Below are 17,977 nucleotides of genomic sequence, written 5' to 3'. Positions count from 1 at the left end.
AATTTCATGCACTGGGTATCTAGTAATATTTATAAAATTAAAAAGTTTGGTACTGCTAGGAGGCTGGGAGCATGGTTTAAAACAACTTACTTAACCTATTCTCATTTCTTTAGGAGTTTAATAAATAATCTGAAAAAAAAACTTAAATTGCATTTTGACAGTAAAATGGTTGATGGCTTAGTATAGTACTACTTTAAGAATCCCTGAGGGATAAGAGGTTTGCATTTTAAACAGAGGTATTTAATATAAAGACTTGGTGCTTCAACTAAAAAAAAATGTTAACAGTAGAAATCTCAGATCATAAAGATTTTAAGGCCATTAAAGTCATAACACACAATAGGGAGATACTAAGAATTATATTATGCATACCTTTCCCTGAATTAGTTCAAGGAGAATGTTTAGTGTTTAAAACAATATGTGTCAGTATTAATCAAAAGATAAGAAGGTAAGTTATAACCCAGTAAACTTTTTTTTTGTAAATCCTCACCCAAGGATATTTTTCATTTGATTTTTAAAGAGAGTGTAAGGCAGGGAGGCAATGGGAGAGAGAGATAGAGAAAGAGATAGATAGAGATAGAGATAGAGAGAGAGAGAGAGAGAGAGAGAGAGAGAGAGAGAGAGAGAGAGAGAGAGAGAGAGACATTGATTTGAGAGAGACACATCTTTGGTTGCCTCCCATACACAACCCACCTGGGGTACTTTAACCAGCCAGGGCTAAACTTGTGTGTTTTTTAAGAAAATATATCTTTTTATTGATTTCAAAGAGGAAGAGAGAGTGGAAGAGAGAATCATTGATTTGAGTCCTGGCTAGGAATCAAACCATCACCTCCTGGTTCACAGGTCAGTGCTCAACCACTGAGCCATGCTGGCTGAGCTAAACTTATTTGTTTTTAAAGATAGATAGTGCTCACTTTGGCAGCACGTGTACTAAAATTGCAATGATACAGAGAAGATTAACATGGCTTCTGCACAAGGATGACACACAAATTCATGACAATAAAAATATTCTAATGATGCTGCTAAGATAAATATATTTTTAATACTCCTTTTTTGGAATTTATCTTGAGAATAGATAACATATTCCTTTGAATAATTTCAGAGAAACTCAGTATTATTTTTTAAAAATGAAACTATTTATAAGAAGTAAACAAATTTAATTTTGGATTCAAGTGTGGTAAATAAGTTATATGAAATTAAGCAATTTTGTGCAAAAAGTAAAGAATGTAGATAGGTTGTTTATATTTTCACATTAATTTAGGAATTCTGTAGTCATTTCTTATTATGAAAATATTATGTGTCCTTTCCACTCTCCAGTTAGGGATATAAGAGGGCCCCTCAATGATAATAAAGGTATTTTCTTAGTATCGGGAGGTAAGAAAGTTGTAAGCATTTTAGATTTGGGTAAAGAAGCATGCTTCACCCCCACCATTCCCATGACCCATTTTTTTACATGTGGACGTCTGCTGTTCTGGCACCATTTGTTGAAAAGATATATTTTGTTTGTTGGCTAGTCTGAAAAAGAAAAGAAAAGAAAAGTCCTTACAAGGAAAGAAAGGTCCTAAACTCTTGGCTGGGTATTCTAGGCGATCCTGAGTCCGCTGTGACTGAGCTACAATGTGTTTGGCACAACCTGAGCTACATGAAGTGCACTTGGCTCCCAGGAAAGAACACAAGTCCTGACACTAACTATACTCTCTACTACTGGTAAGTATGGACAGGAGACTTATAGGAGAAGGACTGATTGTGATGGTGTTGGGAGCCTTTGGATCTAACTTAGTATTAAAAACAACAACAAAAAAAAACAACAGCAACTAATTCTTTTCGGCACACCCCAGGAGATGGGCAGTTTGCTTTAGTGAAAAATGCATTTGATTTTGGTGGCTACTTTGAAAAAACTTTAAAAAAATAATTATAGATCCACAGGATGTTGCAGAAATTCACAAAGAGATCCTGCATTTCCTTCACCCAGCTTCTCCCAATGGTAACATCCTGTATAACTAGAGTACGAAATCAAAACCAGAAAATTGGCATCGGTACAAGTCCACTGGACTCATTCAGTATTTACCAGTATTAAATGCACTCATGTGAGTGTTTGCAATTTTATCACATGTATTGATATAAAAAGGTTCCATTACTACAAGGATTCCTTAAGTTTCCCTTTTATTGCCATATCCACCTCCCTTCTGCATCCCCTCCCCCTCTACGCCTTTCCCTCAAGTTTCTAACCTCTGTTCATCTCTATAATTTTGTCATTTTAAGAATGTTACTGGAATGGAATCATACAACATATAACTGTTAGAGGCTTTAAAAAAAAACTCCTAGGCATGGTATCCAAGTTGTTGTGTGTTGTGTGTATTAATAGTTCATTTATTCCTTTTTATTGCTGAATAGTAGTGCATGATATGGATGTACCAGTTTGTTTAAGCATTAATTTACTGGAGGATATCTTGGTTGTTTCTAGTTTTTTGGTTATGAATGAAGCTCCTGTGAATATTTGTGAATATAACATGTCATTCTCTGGAATAAATGCCCAAGTATACAGTTGTTAGGTCCTACAGTAATTGCATATTTAGATTTATAACAATCTGCCAAACTATTTTCTAGAGTATCTGTACTATTTTTCATTCCCACCAGCAATGTATGAGTCTTTGGTGTCTAACTTTAAAAGGGAAAATTATATCATGCCTAGGATTACAAATAATTTAGCTCCCCATAAAATAACTTATATTTGATATTTATGACTATAGCTACAAAATCTGTTAAATTTCTAAAGTTATATTTAATAATTTTCTTTCTCTTAAAAGTTAGAATTATTAGCAACAGGACAAGGAAGAAAGGACCAGGTTAATCAATTTAATTCAATAAGACTTTAATTAGCACACCTTGCAGGTAAAGCACTGAATGGGCAGCTGAGATAAGATACATGCCTCTTTGCTCCTATAGCTTAAACTCTTCTTTGTTCTTATCTTAGCTCATTACTTCCTCTCCACAAAGCCTTTCTTGACCTCTGAAGTCTAGCTTTATGTGCCCCATCATAGTTGTATCCCATGGTACCTTGCACTTTCCCATGCCATAGTACTCAGCACATTGTGTTGTAGTTTCCTGTTTACTTAGTGGTAGCCCTCCCCAGACTGCGGTCTCCCTTGAGAAGCAAGGACTGTGTCTTGTGCCTGACACATGGTAGGTGCATGCTCCATATATAAGTTTGAATGTTTGGTAGGAACTAAAGCGAGAGAACATTCGGAACTGGGGGGAGACTTTAAGAGGGATAAACAACTTAGGAACATTATGGTTCAGGGCTAAAAAGAGGAGGATTGAGTAGATTTGATTCCCTAAAGAATTGCTAGTGAAAGGGCCATAGAACTAAGTCTTAAAAGGAATAGCCTGGCTCTGTTGATGTTGCAGTGATGTCTGGAGAGAGCTGTTATTACAGGCTTTTAAGAGCTCTCAAGAGTTGGTAACATCCTTTGTTTATTTCGCTATTAACTTCTCTTGCTTTCCCTGGAATCAGTATTGGTATAATCACAGGGAAGATCTTTAAAGAATCTGTGTCTATAGAGAGGTCAGGGAAAGGAATGGGAGCTGCCTTAAAACTATATTATTCCATAGCAAGACTATCCAGCAAAGTAACCCAGATATAGGAATTGGGGTGACACTGGAGGTAGATGGTGATGTAGTCCTTGGATTTCTTACAAGAAGAATAGGGAAGTGTCTAGGGCAATATACTAGCACAACCACTTCTTAAAGCAAATTGTGAAATGATTGCCCTCCTGGGTGAATAAATTACAAAAGACTGGAACAACCAATCTTCTTCCAGGTTTATGCATTGTCCTGCCAAAGCTGATAACAGACGGAGCTTGGGTTGCCTTTCAGCCTGCAAACCACAATCTACCATCATTGGATGTGGCTCAAGAAGTCATCCCAAGAGAGTGATGGTTCCTTGCACCCAATGGGGCAGGGATTAGGGATGGCACTTCTTGTCATACACATTCCTGGAGTTGGTCATTAGCATGGACTCTTGTTATAATAAAGACCTGCACTGTCCAACACAGGAGCCACTAGCCACATGCGATTATTTGCATTTTAATTTAAGTAAAATTAAAGCAAATTAAAATGTCATTGTTTAGTCTTACTAGCCAATTTCACATGTGGCTAGTGGTTCCTGTATTAGATAGTTCAGATATCAAACTTTCCATAACTCCAGAAAATTTTGTTGGCCATTGCTGATACAGATTCTATATCTTCTACCCTCACCATTCCATAACTTATTCTTTTCTGGAGCCACCCTCCCTGGGTTCAAATCTTGGCTCTCTTTCTAACTAGCAAGTGTAATTTGGGGCAAGTGCCTTCTCTCTGAGCCTCAGTTTTGTAAACTGTAAAATGGAAATAGTAAAAATAGTACTACTTCTTAAGGTTGTTGTGAGGGTCACTATTGTATGAAAAGTGTTTAGAGCCATGTCTAACCCCTAACATGTATAGATTAAGCACTCCATACATGATAGCTATATTGTATTTTATTATTCAACCCACTCCCTTGGAGATGTAGCCAGTACACATTGCTGGCCTCTTCCCCCATCTTGAAGGAATAGCACCTACTTCCTCCTCTTCTGCTCTCCCCTAGAGAGATTCTTCCAATCAGAATCACAAAAGAAAGAGAAACATATGGCTTATTCCTTACCAAGCATTTGAAATTGATTTAGGTATCAGTTTAAATCATGTAAAACTCTCAGACTGTTTCTCTAATCCCCAATCAAAAAATGTAGTGTCATTTTGAAGCCCCAGGGCTGTCACTTGTGACTCTGGAGAGAGAGTCTGGCATTGAAGGAGCCTGACCTTAATTGCTCCAGACTAGCCATGTCAGTGAATTTTAGGGAATTTCTTACCACATTAATCATCTCCAGAGTTGAGGAAATAGTCTTTCATTTGTCCATTCCCTTCGTATGTTTGCAGTGCAAGTCTGTGGAGGATTTCAGTGTGTGAATTTTAAAGATTTTAAAAAATATGTTTTTATTGATTTCAGAGAAAGGAAGGGAGAGGATGAGAGAGACAGAAACATCAATGAGAAACAAACGATCACTTCCTTCATGCCCCCTACCAGGGACCAGACTGTAACCTCCTGGTGCATGGGATGATGCTCAACAACTGAGCCACACAGGCTGGGCCAGTTTGTGAATTTTTAACATGAAGCAGCTAATGCCTTCTGTCTTAGTTATCATATAATCTTTCACAGGGAGCCCCCCAAAATTGTCTTTTAAAAAACAATATTAACCAGCATGTGTGGCTCAGTGGTTGAGCATTGACCCATGAACCAAGAGGTCACTGAGTCAATTCCCAGTTGGGGCACATGCCGGGTTTCGAGTTCAATTCCCAGTAGGGGGAGTGTAGGAGGCAGCCAATCAATGTTTTTATTGATGTTTCTATCTGTCCTTCTCCCTTCCTCTCTCTATAAAATCAACAAAAACATTATTTCTCTTTCTTATTTTTTCTAAATTACAACAGAAAAATAAATTTTATATCTGGGGTCCATGAGAATATGTGAAATACTCAGGGTACAAAACTGCAAAAGGAATCTCAAAGATTGCCCATTAGAAGAGTTCCTTTCATCATTTGAAACAAACAAAAACATAACTTTGTACATAGTTTTCTTTAGTCATGTAACAAAATTGTCATTAGTATCTTGGTTTCTGTTTCTGGCTGTCTGTGGAAAACACTCCAGGGCTGTCTGTTCTAAAAACTAACCAAGGCAGTGAGTTTTTAAAAGACTGTTTTCATTCATGAACCACTGGGGCCTACAATTAGGAGCAAAGCCTTATATACTATTTCGTAAGGGTCAAGAGCATTTTTTATACTGAAGCATTTCTTTGCACAGCCTTTGAAGGATTAAATATATTAGATCTGAACTTTTCTTTTTTTAAGACCTTATTTTCTTGGAGCAGTTTTAGGTTTACAACAAAATTGAGAGGAAGATACAGAAATTTCCCACATAACCTCTACCCCTACACATGCACAGACTCCTCTATTATCAACATCCCTGACCAGAGTGGTACATTTGTTACCAATGGTGAACCTACTTTGACACATCATCACCCAAAGTCCACAGTTTATTTTAGGAGTCACTTTTTAAAAAAAAATTCTTTATTGATTATGGTATCACATAATTGTCCTTATCCCCCCATTCCCATCCCAAACCCCTCCCCACGTATGCCTACCCACTGTTGTCCATGACCACTGGTTAGGCTTATATGCATGCACACAAGTCCTTTGGTTGATCTCTCCCCTTTGCCCCACCCCCTTCCCCTACTTTCAATCTGAGGTTTGACAGTCTGATCGCTGCTTCTCTGTCTCGAGGTCTATTTCTGCTCATCAATTTATGTTGTTTATTATTCCCCCTAGATGCGTTAGATCATGTGATACAAGGAATTCCCTTATAAGAACCAGAACTGAGACAAGCCATAATGGTTATGCTGAGAGGCAAATGAATCAGTCTGTAGTGAGTTCCTTTCTGGGCCAACAGTTCTTTGTAGAGGACTGCCTGGGAAGGCACATGGGCAATTTTTATTTTAAAATTTTCCTAAATAAATAAATAAATAAATAATTGCCCATGTGCCTTCCCAGGCGGCCCTCTACAGTTCTTTTGAATACCAATTTCAATGTCAAACAGTTCCTTATGTGTACATGTCAGCCATGGTATTTCAGATCTGATTGGTGGACAAATGGTGTTGATGCAGGTCCAACCATCTTTGGTTTGGTCCTGGGCATCCTTCAGCTACGCACAGCTGCTGTGTGCTAGTATGGCAAGGCGTAGTTAGCGTCTTCCATCTCTGAATTGTTTTTCTTCTGTCTTGATGGCTGGGGCACTTCTGTCAATTCCTCTCTGTTGCAGGAATCCACATGGTCTCGGAGTTGTTTTCTGAAAATATACAAACATATTCTCAACCAAAAGTTAATAAAGGGATATTTTCTATAAATTTGACTTGGGATCCTTTTTTTTTCTTTCTTTCTCTCTCTCTTTTTTTCCCCCCCGCCCAAATGATTTTCCTCTGGCTTGTTTTGACACCCTGTAGGTTTTTCATGGGTATCTTGCTGTGAGCATTTCAAATGAAAGTTAATTTTCTAAAGTACAAATTTTCTAGATGTAATTTACTTGCAGGATATTTTTCCTTACATGTTATTTTTTCACTATCTATCACCCCCTTTTTTAATTTAAATATTAGGAGGCTTTTGGAAATTTTATAATGTAGTCTTGATAGCTTTTACATTTTAATTATTTGCTCTAAAATATGACTGCTTTACATTCATTACATGTTATGCAATTTTACCATGAGATGAGCTGCCAATAAAAATTTTGTTAACACTTTAGGAACAGGTTTTTGTATAGTATAATCAATTTTTCTAGAATATTCGCTTATTTCAATTAACCAATTTAATTATCTCTGAGAAATTGACTACTATTCAACTATCAAACTCGACACTCTATCAACAATCTTATTTTACCCTGTGTGTGTTAGTGGAAAGGATTATTTGCCTTCTTGAGTAGGCCCTGAGCATTCCTGGTACTAGGCTGTCTTAGGGGTCACTCTTGCTGTTATATATGTTATGTGTTTGGATGCATGTACAATAACATGCATCCATGATTATAGTATTATGCAGAGTATTTTCCTTGCCCTAAAATTCTTTATTCTCTGCCTTTTCATCCCTTCCCCCAACCTCTGACAAACACTGATCTTTTTATAGTCTCTATAGTTTTGCCTTTTCCCAGAATGTCATATAGTTAGAATCATACAGTATCTAGTCTTTTCAGACTGGCTTCTTTTACTTAGTAATATGAACTTAAGGTTCTTCCATGTCTTTTCATGGCTTGATAGCTCATTTCTTTTTAGGGCTAAATAATGTTTCATTTTCTGAGTGTACCACAGTTTATCCATTCACCTACTGAAGGACATTTTGGTTGCTTTCAAACTCTTAAAAATGAATGTTATATGCAGAATTTGTGTAGATATAACTTTTCATGTTTTTATTGATTTCAGAGAGATGAAGGGAGAGGGAGAGAGAGATAGAAACATCAATAAGAAACATTGATCATTGCCTCCTGCAGGCCTCTACCAGGGATCAAGCCTGCTTCCTTGACATATTAGAAGCTTTCCAACTCTAGCTATGAATGGTGTATGCAGGATTTTATGTGGACATAAGTTTTCAACTTGTTTAAGTACTAGAGTGTGATTGCTGGATTGTTTGTTAAAAGTATGTTCACTTATTAAAGAAACTTCTAAATTGTCTTCCGAAGTGACCATTTTTGCATTCCCACAAGCAATGAATGAAAGTTCCTGTTGCTCCACATTCTTACAAGCATTTGGTGTCATCAGCATTCTGGATTTGGCCATTTTGATAGGTGTTTAGTGTTATATTGTTGCTTTAATTTGCATTTCCCTGATGTAGAGCATCTTTTCTCATCTGTACCCTATTTCCCTGAAAATAAGACAGTGTCTTATATTAAATTTTTGCTCCCAAAGATGCGCTAGGTCTTATTTTCAGGGGATGTCTTATTTTTCTATGAAGAATACGATACACATTTATTGTTAAATGAAAATAAAGGAAATTTATTAACTGTATACGGTACAGTAGTATGGTAGTTGTTAATACAAACCAGACAAACTGTGAATCTACAGTATCAAGAATTTACTCATTTATTCAATGACAATCATGTCATCATCTACTGGAACATCATCATAACAATCCAATTCCTGAATTTCCTGGTGAATTTCTTGTGGCTCCATTTCTTTCAGAATCAGTGGATCAAATCTCTCATGTTTAGCAATAGCACTGTCTTTAAATGAGTACTTCTTGTCAAGGTAGCCTGCTCGCAGTGCATTTGCAATGCAACTGTCAGTGATTTTTCTCCCATGAATTCTTCACCCAAGTCACAACTTGCAATTTAGGTTTCACAAAGTTTCCACGCTGATTTCTCTCCATTCTATTTTCTTTTTTCTTTTTTCAATATATTTTATTGATTTTTTTACAAAGGAAGGGAGAGAGATAGAGAGCTAGAAATATCGATGAGAGAGAAACATCAACCAGCTGCCTCCCGTACACCCCCCACCGGGGATGTGCCCGCAACCAAGGTACATGCCCATGACCAGAAACGAATCCGGGACCCCCCAGTCCGCAGACCGACACTCTATCCACTGAGCCAAATGGATTTCTGCTCTCCATTCTATTTTCAATGTAGTCATTAATTTCCATGCGCAAATTGTCTTTGAATGGCTTATTTATTGCAATATCAAGAGTCTGGAGATAGGCCTTATTTTCGGGAGGATGCCTTATAGTTCACTCAGAAGGAAACCTGTAAGTAGGTTTTATTTTCGGAGGATGTCTTATTTTCAGGGAAACACGGGTATATCTTTGGTGAGGTGTCTGTGAGGGTCTTTGGCCCATTTTTAGTTGGGTTATTTGTTTTTTGTTGTTGAGTTTTTAGAGTTCTTTGTGTATTTTTGGATACTAGTCCTTTAACAGATGTGTCTTTTGCAAATATTTTCTTGCATTCCGTGGCTTGTTTTCTTATTTTCTTTATATTGTCTTGCAAAGCAGAAGTTTTTACTTTTAATGAAGTCTAACTTATTATTTCTTTTATAGGTCATACCTTTGGTGTTGTGTCTAAAAAAGTCATTATCATACCTAACTTCATTTAGGTTTTATTCTATGTTATTACATAGAAGTTTTATAGTTGTACATTTTACATTTAAGTCTGTGACTTGTTGTGAGTTTAGTTTTGTGAAGGGTATAAGGTTTGTGACTAGATTTTTTTTTTTTTTTTTTTGCATGCGGATGTCTAGCTGTTCTGGCACCGTTAGTTGAAAAGACAAGTTTTGCTCCTTGGTATTGCCTTTGCTCCTTTGTTAAAGATCAGTTGATTGTATTTATGGGAGTAGATCTGAGTTTTATAAATCCTGATTTGCAGTAGAATCCCCTGGAGAATTTTTGTTAAAATGCTGATCCCTAGGCCCTGGTCAAAGACTTCTAAATAGGATCCTCTGAGAGAGGGTTTGAGAAATCTACATTTTAAATGACTGCAGATGATTCTGTGATAACAGGTCAAGGGTTTTGGATTCTTCACTCTTAGTCCATTATTTAAACTGCTTCCCTTTTCTGCAGAATCTTTGCACAGCTCCCATTGTGGCTGATGATATAAAGCCAACTCTCTTCTGCCACTTACTACAAAACAGAATCCTTTGATAGCATAGACGAAAACGTATAGTGAGCACATTCTCTGTGCTTGCATTGTGCTAGGTGCTAATGATCATTGAGGAAAGGTATATGTAGAGGTTTTTGAAATGGGAAGTAATATACCAGCAGTACTCATTATGGAAGGCAGTTAAAGCCACATAGTGAAGTAAGACACTTAGAAAGCCAGTGTATTCTGGAACATAGATCTGGCAGTGATTGGAGGGAACTAATAATGAACGTCCCAGTGGTAAGTCTAGAGAAGACGTGAAGCCTGAAGTGGGTAGAACATGAAAGTGGGTGAGGCCAATAGAAATAACACAGGAGAGAATTCAAGCTTTGCAAAGAAAGAAATAACAGAATTTAGTGGTAGAATATAGGGAAAGGAAGGGTAAAACAGAATTTCAAAGGCTGAAATTGAGGAGCCCAGAGGAAATGAGCTCAGATGGTGGAAATTTGGAACATTAGAAGGAAAGGCAATTTGTCAGGGGAAAAGGGACATATGTTTTGGTCATTGAATTTGAGGCAAGAGTGGAATACTAGAATGGAGCATTTGGAAGACTGGGACTGGATCCAAGGTGAAAGGTTAGGACTAGGCATCCCTAGCATAGAAATTCTAATCAAGGGATGGAAATTATAGGCTTGGGCTGAACAGATGTGGGACTAAGAAATAGAGAGGGATGTGCAGAGGGCTATTAACTTAATGGGAACCCGCTGAGAAGATCAAAAGGGAGAAGAACAAGACAAGAAAACAAGGAGGGAGCAGAAAGTGGGACCAGAGGAGAACCATAGAATTCAGAAGATGGGATATTTTCAAGAAGCATAAAACTTTTCATCCTGCCCTCATAACACCTCGTATTCAGAAGAAGAAAAATAACCAATACTCCTGTAGTTTCCATAGCTATAGGAACATTTGCTCTCTTAGAGTATGAAATGGAGCCAAGTAAAGTATCTTTTTAGAAAAAGCTATCTTGCCATATTGCAAATACTGCTTTTCATGGACATCTTAAGTCATTCAAAACAAAACAAAACCCAACAATGTCTGCCTTTGTTTCTTGAGTTCCTTGTTAAAAATAATGCAGAAGATTGTCTTATTTTACCTTGTAGGCACAGCAGCCTGGGAAAAATTCGTCAATGTGAAAACATCTATAGAGAAAGTCAACACATTACTTGTTCTTTTATTCTGACTACTAAAATAAAGGATCCCAGTTTCGACCAAGACAATGTTCAGGTGATGGTCAAGGATAATGCAGGAAAAATTAGACCATCCTTTCATATAGTGCCTTTAACTTCTCATGGTAAGTTTTCAAAGACCTCTATGACAGCGTGGATAAAAGTGTTAATGTCTTTTGAATAGTCAGTACATATAATGGAAACAGATTATCTTTTTAAGATCTTACCAGAAAAAAAGACTATGGTTATATATTTCTATTTTATCTTTTTTTAAAGAAGCAAGCTTAGAAATTATTTTATTTAGTACCTATGCACATGTTTTCTCCTTGTTCACTTATGAGTACACTGGGACAGACAGCAAGCAGTTAGTTATAGAACCACGATTGGAACCCAGGCTCTCTGACTCTTAAGATCAGTTCTCTTTTACTTATAATACTTGTCAGGGTAGTGCTACAGAATAACTCTGATTGAATATAGTTCCTGAAAAATCTATTTTATAGTGTTGTGGGTTTTTTTTAAAGCTTAGACTGGAGGTAGAATGATCAGGGGTGATATCCAAATTATCTAACATTCTGGGTCCGGCATTGATCGGAGCAACCAGTGCAGCTGAATATCAGCCTATTAGAAAGAGCCTCCCACTTGAAAATAAAATATCTGCTTGAGGTGCTAGCTTCTTCACTTTGGAAAAGTGGTATATACTAGTACATTCTATTAAAGTGTTTCCTCATCTATAAAATGGGTTGCATTGTCCCTCTTGATCTCAAAAAATTGTACATCTGACCCTTGAACAGCATGGGTTTGAACTGTATGGGTCCACTTATACGTGTATTTTTTTTCAATCTGTCCAGTATTGTAAATGTATTTTTCTTAGGATTTCCTTAATAATATTTTCTCTAGCTTATTTTATTATAAGAATACAGTATAAAATACATATAAAAATACAAATATGCATTACTCAACTGTTTATTATCGGGAAGGCTTCTAGTTAATAGTAGGTTATTAGTTGTTAAGTTTTTAGGGAGTCAGAAGTTATATGCAGATTTTTGACTAGGGGTGACAGTGATTTTCTTAACCCTCTGTTGTTCAAGGGTCAACTGTAGAAGGTTCAAATGAATGTGAAGTGTATAAAAATGTTTTGTAAATCTCTAAAGCAGACTACTGTAAGCATTATGTTTGTTTATATCTTGCAATACCCCAACAAGGAGTTCATATACTGGCTAAGTGGTATATAGAAAATGTGTAGGCAAATAATCATAAATTGACAAAAGTGCGAAGTTTGTGAGCAGGACACTATTTGCTCTTTCAGGTACTCAGGGAAGTGAATTCTAATAGTGAACCAAAGGGAGCTTAGTTTGTAGGTCCAGGGAGTGAAGTTGAGGTAACATGCCATGTGGGATAATCTAAAGCAAAGCCCTTGTTTGTCCTCTTCCTTGCTTGGCAGGTTGTCCTCGATGGACCTTTTAAAGCTCATTTTGCTAGTTTTCTTCCTAGGGATTAGTGGTGACATAAAGGGAGATACGTCTCAGCTAGAAGGTGACATCTTCAGATTTTTTGTTAATTATTCATTCTCTTCTGTTGTGTGGTATGCATAGCTGACTCCCAAAAAACTGAATTGACTAAGCTAATTTTCTTATTTATTTTACATTGTGGTTATAATCACTTAACATTAAATTTATCATCTTAACCATTTCTAAGTGTACTACTGTTCAGCAGTTAAATATATTCACATTGTTGTGCATCAAATCTCAAGAACTTTTATCTTATAAAACTGAAACTCAATGCCCCAAAACAAATTCTCTCTCATCCCCCCCACCTCCTCTCTTGGTGTTACAGAAGACCAGAAAAAAATTACATTTTACTAAGGGCAGGGCCAGAGAAAAATATGCCTTTTAAATTCTGCCCCCCCCCTTGGAGGAAACCTTTTCTATTTATACTTTTCCTAATTCTTTTGTCTCCCAAAATTGGAATGAGACTTCTGGGGCTTCTGGGAAAGAAGGCCTACGTGCTGGGAAGGGGCTATGAGACCATATCTCAAGGCCTGGCCTGGTGCCAGCACTGACAACTCTGTCTGGGACATAGTCCACGGCCTCTCTGGAATGGGAGTAGTCTTGTTTTCCTTATCATTTAAACAAGCAAGTCTTTACAGAAGCCAAAATAGCAGGGTTAAAATTTCAAACAGCAGCCAAAACCGGTTTGGCTCAGTGGATAGAGCATTGGCCTGCAGACTGAAAGGTCTCAGGTTCGATTCTGATCAAGGGCATGTACCTTGGTTGTGGCAGCTGATAGATGTTTCTGACACTCTCTCTCTCTCTCTCTCTCTCTCTCTCTCTCTCTCTCTCTCTCTCTCTCTCTCTCTCTCTCTCTCCCTTTCTCTCTGTAAAAATCAATAAAATATATTTTAAAAATTCAAACTGCAGTTTTTTATGTAAGATGGATGCTTCATTGGTGGCCACCTTCTTACTTTCTGTTGCTATGATTATGACTACTTTGGATACTTCCTAAATGGAATCATATAGTAGTTGTTCTTCAGTGATGGGCTTATTTCACTTAGCATAATGTCCATGAGGTTCATCATTGTTGTAGCATGTGTGAAAGACTAAGCTAATGTTTAATTGTGGTCTTTGATTGGCAAAATGGGTAACAGCTGGGGAAACTCCTTGCACTTGGTGCCCCTGTTACCCATTAGGTGGAGGCACATCTGGACCAGACAGTTCTTTTCTTTATGATGCAGCTGGGTATCCTGATTATACCCTTGCCATATTCTAACCAGATGCATATCAGAGTTCATGCCATCTGCTAGACACCCAAAGATGTTCCTTAAATCAATTACTAGGCAATTTAGTATAACATTCCTTCATTAATCATGGCTAATCAGAAATCTAGAATTGTACTATTCCCATGATTGACAAACTGTGGCTCGCGAGCCACATGCGGCTCTTTGGCGAGTGTGACTCTTCCACAAAATACCACAGCCTGGGTAAGTCTATTTTGAAGAAGTGGTGTTAGAAGTAGTTTAAGTTTTAAAAATTTGGCTCTCAAAAGAAATTTCAATCATTGTACTGTTGATATTTGTCTCTGTTGACTAATGAGTTTGCCGACCGCTGTACTAGTATGTCTGATCATGGAAGGCCCTTGAAAGTATCAGCCCTATTTTGATTTAACTTTGTGACTTTTGTTATCAGTTCCCACATAGGTATCTCATCAAAGTAAACTCTGGAAGCTAATTTGTATTCTTCTATTTCTCTTTCAGTGCAACCTGATCCTCCACATATTAAAAGGCTCTTCTTTCAACATGGTGACTTATACGTAGTAGGGAAGAATCCACAGCCTTTTTCTAGCGCTTGTTTATCTTATCAAGTAAAAGTCAATAACAGCCAAACTGAGACACGTTTTAGTTTAACCGTAAGTGTTTTCTAGATTTTGTTTTTATTTGGATATTTTTCTTTCACTTGAATTTCTTATAGTATAACACATTGAAACATCAATGAAATTTAGCTCTTAGATTTGTCACACAATTATTATGATGATAATTCCTTTTCTGAAATAGGTTGGTGGAAGGTTTGAGGGTTTATGATAGCATTGACTGCAAGATTCACGCCATATATTAATTCATTTGCTCAAAAAATTTTATTAGCTCTGGTCCATGGCTCAGTTGGTTGAGCATCGTCCTGTGCATTGCATTCCTGGTCAGGGCACATGCCCAGGTTGTGGGCTTGAACCTCGTTGGGGTGTGTGCAGGAGGCAGCTGATCAATGTTTCTCCTTCACATCAATGTTTTTCCCTCCCTCTTCCTTCCTCATTCTCTAAAAATCAGTAAAAACATATTTCAAAAATTTTATTATCTATTAATACTGTGTGCCATACACTATTTTTGTGTACATGACACCTGATGCAAAATTATTTTTTTCCATGAAGCTTACCTAATATAAGATAAATATGTAATTGAATAAGCTAATTTCAGGGAATGGATACTATGAAGAAAATTAAATGGGGTGATATAGTAGCGTGATGAAATAGTAGGTAGGATAATAATTCAAAGTGGTGACAGTTGAGATGAGACCAGAATGATTAGCAGGAGCTAGCCATGTGAATATCTGAGGTTGGAGGGGACAGCAAATACAAAGCCTGAGGAAGGAATGAGTGTGGCGTGTGTGAAAAATAGAATGAACTCTGGATCAGGTAGATACTTGGAGGCTCTGGTATGGCCATTCAGTTTTCTTAGAGTTTGTGGCAACTAAAGTATTCAAATTTGAATAGTTAGTATTGGTTGGATTAAATACAGTTTTATTATTCAGAATCTGGTACAAAATATGCTAATTAGAGGTCCCTGTGGGACACTGGGCATAACATCATGCGGTATAACCTTAGGGCATTAGTCACAAATTGGGACTGAGACATTTTTGTTTGGGCTACAAAGTGGAGTTTTGTCTTTTTAATTTGAATTTTTTATCTAGATTTAAAACTGTGGTGCCTGAAGAGTGTAGTTTCTATTAGGTGGCACCTCAAGACCACAGGGACTCAGTTGTGTGCCACCTGCCCTGGCCCTGTGCATTTGAGTTTTAGAGGTTCGAAACCAAGTTTTTTGTATTGGCTTTTAAAGGAGCCCAGCACACATGGACAAATTCCTTGGATCAATTGTTTTAGCTCCTCAGGGGAGTCTCAAAATACAGACTTACCATGGTTTGACTTATGATGGCACAAAAAAATGATAACACATTTGCTAGCAACTGTACTTCAAAGTTTGAATTTTGATCTTTTCCTGGACTAGTGATATGCAGTACAATACGCTCTCATGTGTAATTAATTTTAGTTCAATGCTTCAAACATTCTTCAGGCCCACTGTGGTTTTAACTGTGTACATTAATGACAACTATCCATATATCCATTGTTTTTCACTTTTGGTACAGTATTTAATAAATTATATGAGATATTCAACACTTTATTATAAAACTAGAGGCCAGTGCATGAATTCGTGCACTGGTCAGCCATCCTGCCCTGAGGGGTGGGTGGCTGTGGTGAGGGGTCATGGGCAGGGCTGGCTGGGGAGAGGGGCTGTGGATGGTTTGCTGGCTGGCCCCACACCCCTGAGGGGTCGTGGGCATTCTGGTCATTCCACTGTTCAGTCAATTTGCATAATACCCTTTTATTATATAGGATAGGCTTTTGTTAGATAATTTTGCCCCACTGTAGGTCATGTAAGTGTTCTGAGAATGTTTAATATAGGCTAGGCTAAGCTATGATGTTCATTACGTTAGGTGTATCAAGTGCATTTTTTACTTTGGATATTTTCAACATATGAGGTGTTTATTGGGATGTAACGCCATCATAACTTGAGGAGCATTTCTACTTACTAAAATATGCCAGTGTTGACAGGTTAATAACTCCAAAGGGAATGACCAGGTCCACAGCTGAGCAGAGCTCTTCTGGGCATTTGCAGATGAATCTATTTCTGAAATAAAGTACCCATGATCTGTTATAGAAACTGATGTCCCCATACAGTACTGCAAAGGGAAAAGGCAGAGGGCTTCCAAGTGGGGAGAGGGTGCGGCTTGCATTTCCAACTAAGTGACCTACCAGAAAACTGAAATATAATTGCTTTCTCCAGCCTTTACTGCTCTCCTGTCAAATCCAGAATTCACTTGTATTCTGCTTGTATTATTCATTTAGCACTGAATTATGTCTTGATAGTTACTCTGATCACCTGTGTAGGCCTGTTCTCTCCACTAAAAATATAAGCTGCTATAGGTAGGAATTAGGTGTTGTTTACTTTGTGCTGTTCCTGCTATTAATAGCAGCTAACATGTATTGAGCAATTAATATGCACTAGGTATTTTAATAAGGATTTTATCTGAATTGTCTCATTAAGTCCTCAGAGTAACCCCAAGGATATAGGTCCTGTCCCCCTCTTTATTTGAGAAAACTCAGTCTCAGAGGTTACTACTGAGATCACATTTCTAGAAAAACTGATAGAGTCAGGATTTCAGCAAAAATCCAAGTTCTAGGTATTTGTTCTTAAACACTGTGAATCACATCAATACTTTAGCTTAATACTAACAGTCATTAATTATTAAGTGTTTATATGATATGCTACAGATATACTCTTCTGTGTACTTCTCATACAGTGGTTTATAATAATTCATGAAGTAGTTTACATTTTATAGAGAAACTAAGGCTCAGAAAAGTTAAGTAACATATTACAGGCCATACAGCTAATAAGTATGACTTCAAAAGTTGGTCTCCATGTATTAAACTTTAACAAAAAATACTTGGTATAACACCATTTGTGTAATCATCACTTAACACATTTTTGTTGAATTAAATTACTTTATTTTTATGAACTTCTGAAGAGAACACACATATATGGAACTTATTCATCTAAGTCAGATCTATAGTCTATTTGGAATTATAACTCTGTTTATACACTTGAGTGTAATGTACTCTTTCCTAACAGATGGTCAGCAGCTGCTTCCTCTCCTAGAATATCATCAGCTTTTGTGTGCTCTCTGATCATGAGTTCTGCTGTTTAGACCTTTTTTCTTTTTTTTCTTTTTGCAAGACTTTTTGAGGAATTATTTTGCCTGGTGTT

At 37.2% G+C, this 17,977-nt stretch overlaps 1 protein-coding gene and 1 non-coding gene across 4 annotated transcripts in view; both read left to right on the top strand.

Annotated features, from left to right (window-relative positions):
• IL13RA1 (interleukin 13 receptor subunit alpha 1) overlaps positions 1-17,977 on the top strand; it is a 77,183-nt gene that overhangs the window by 19,000 nt on the left and 40,206 nt on the right. For all 3 annotated transcript variants that reach the window (XM_045583574.1, XM_036443438.2, XM_045583573.1), the window contains exons 4-6: positions 1,584-1,704; positions 11,326-11,516; positions 14,642-14,793. In XM_045583574.1, coding sequence (XP_045439530.1) covers positions 1,584-1,704; positions 11,326-11,516; positions 14,642-14,793 — 464 coding nt within the window. The remainder of the gene's footprint in view (positions 1-1,583; positions 1,705-11,325; positions 11,517-14,641; positions 14,794-17,977) is intronic.
• LOC118722232 lies at positions 904-1,010 on the top strand. The gene has a single exon (XR_004988940.1). It is a non-coding gene; the product is annotated as a U6 spliceosomal RNA (small nuclear RNA).

Source organism: Pipistrellus kuhlii, unplaced genomic scaffold (assembly GCF_014108245.1).
Source record: "Pipistrellus kuhlii isolate mPipKuh1 unplaced genomic scaffold, mPipKuh1.p scaffold_m20_p_19, whole genome shotgun sequence".
Lineage (NCBI taxonomy): Eukaryota > Metazoa > Chordata > Mammalia > Chiroptera > Vespertilionidae > Pipistrellus > Pipistrellus kuhlii.
Note: the sequence above shows the minus strand (reverse complement) of the source record. Positions and strands in the feature narration are given on the sequence as shown.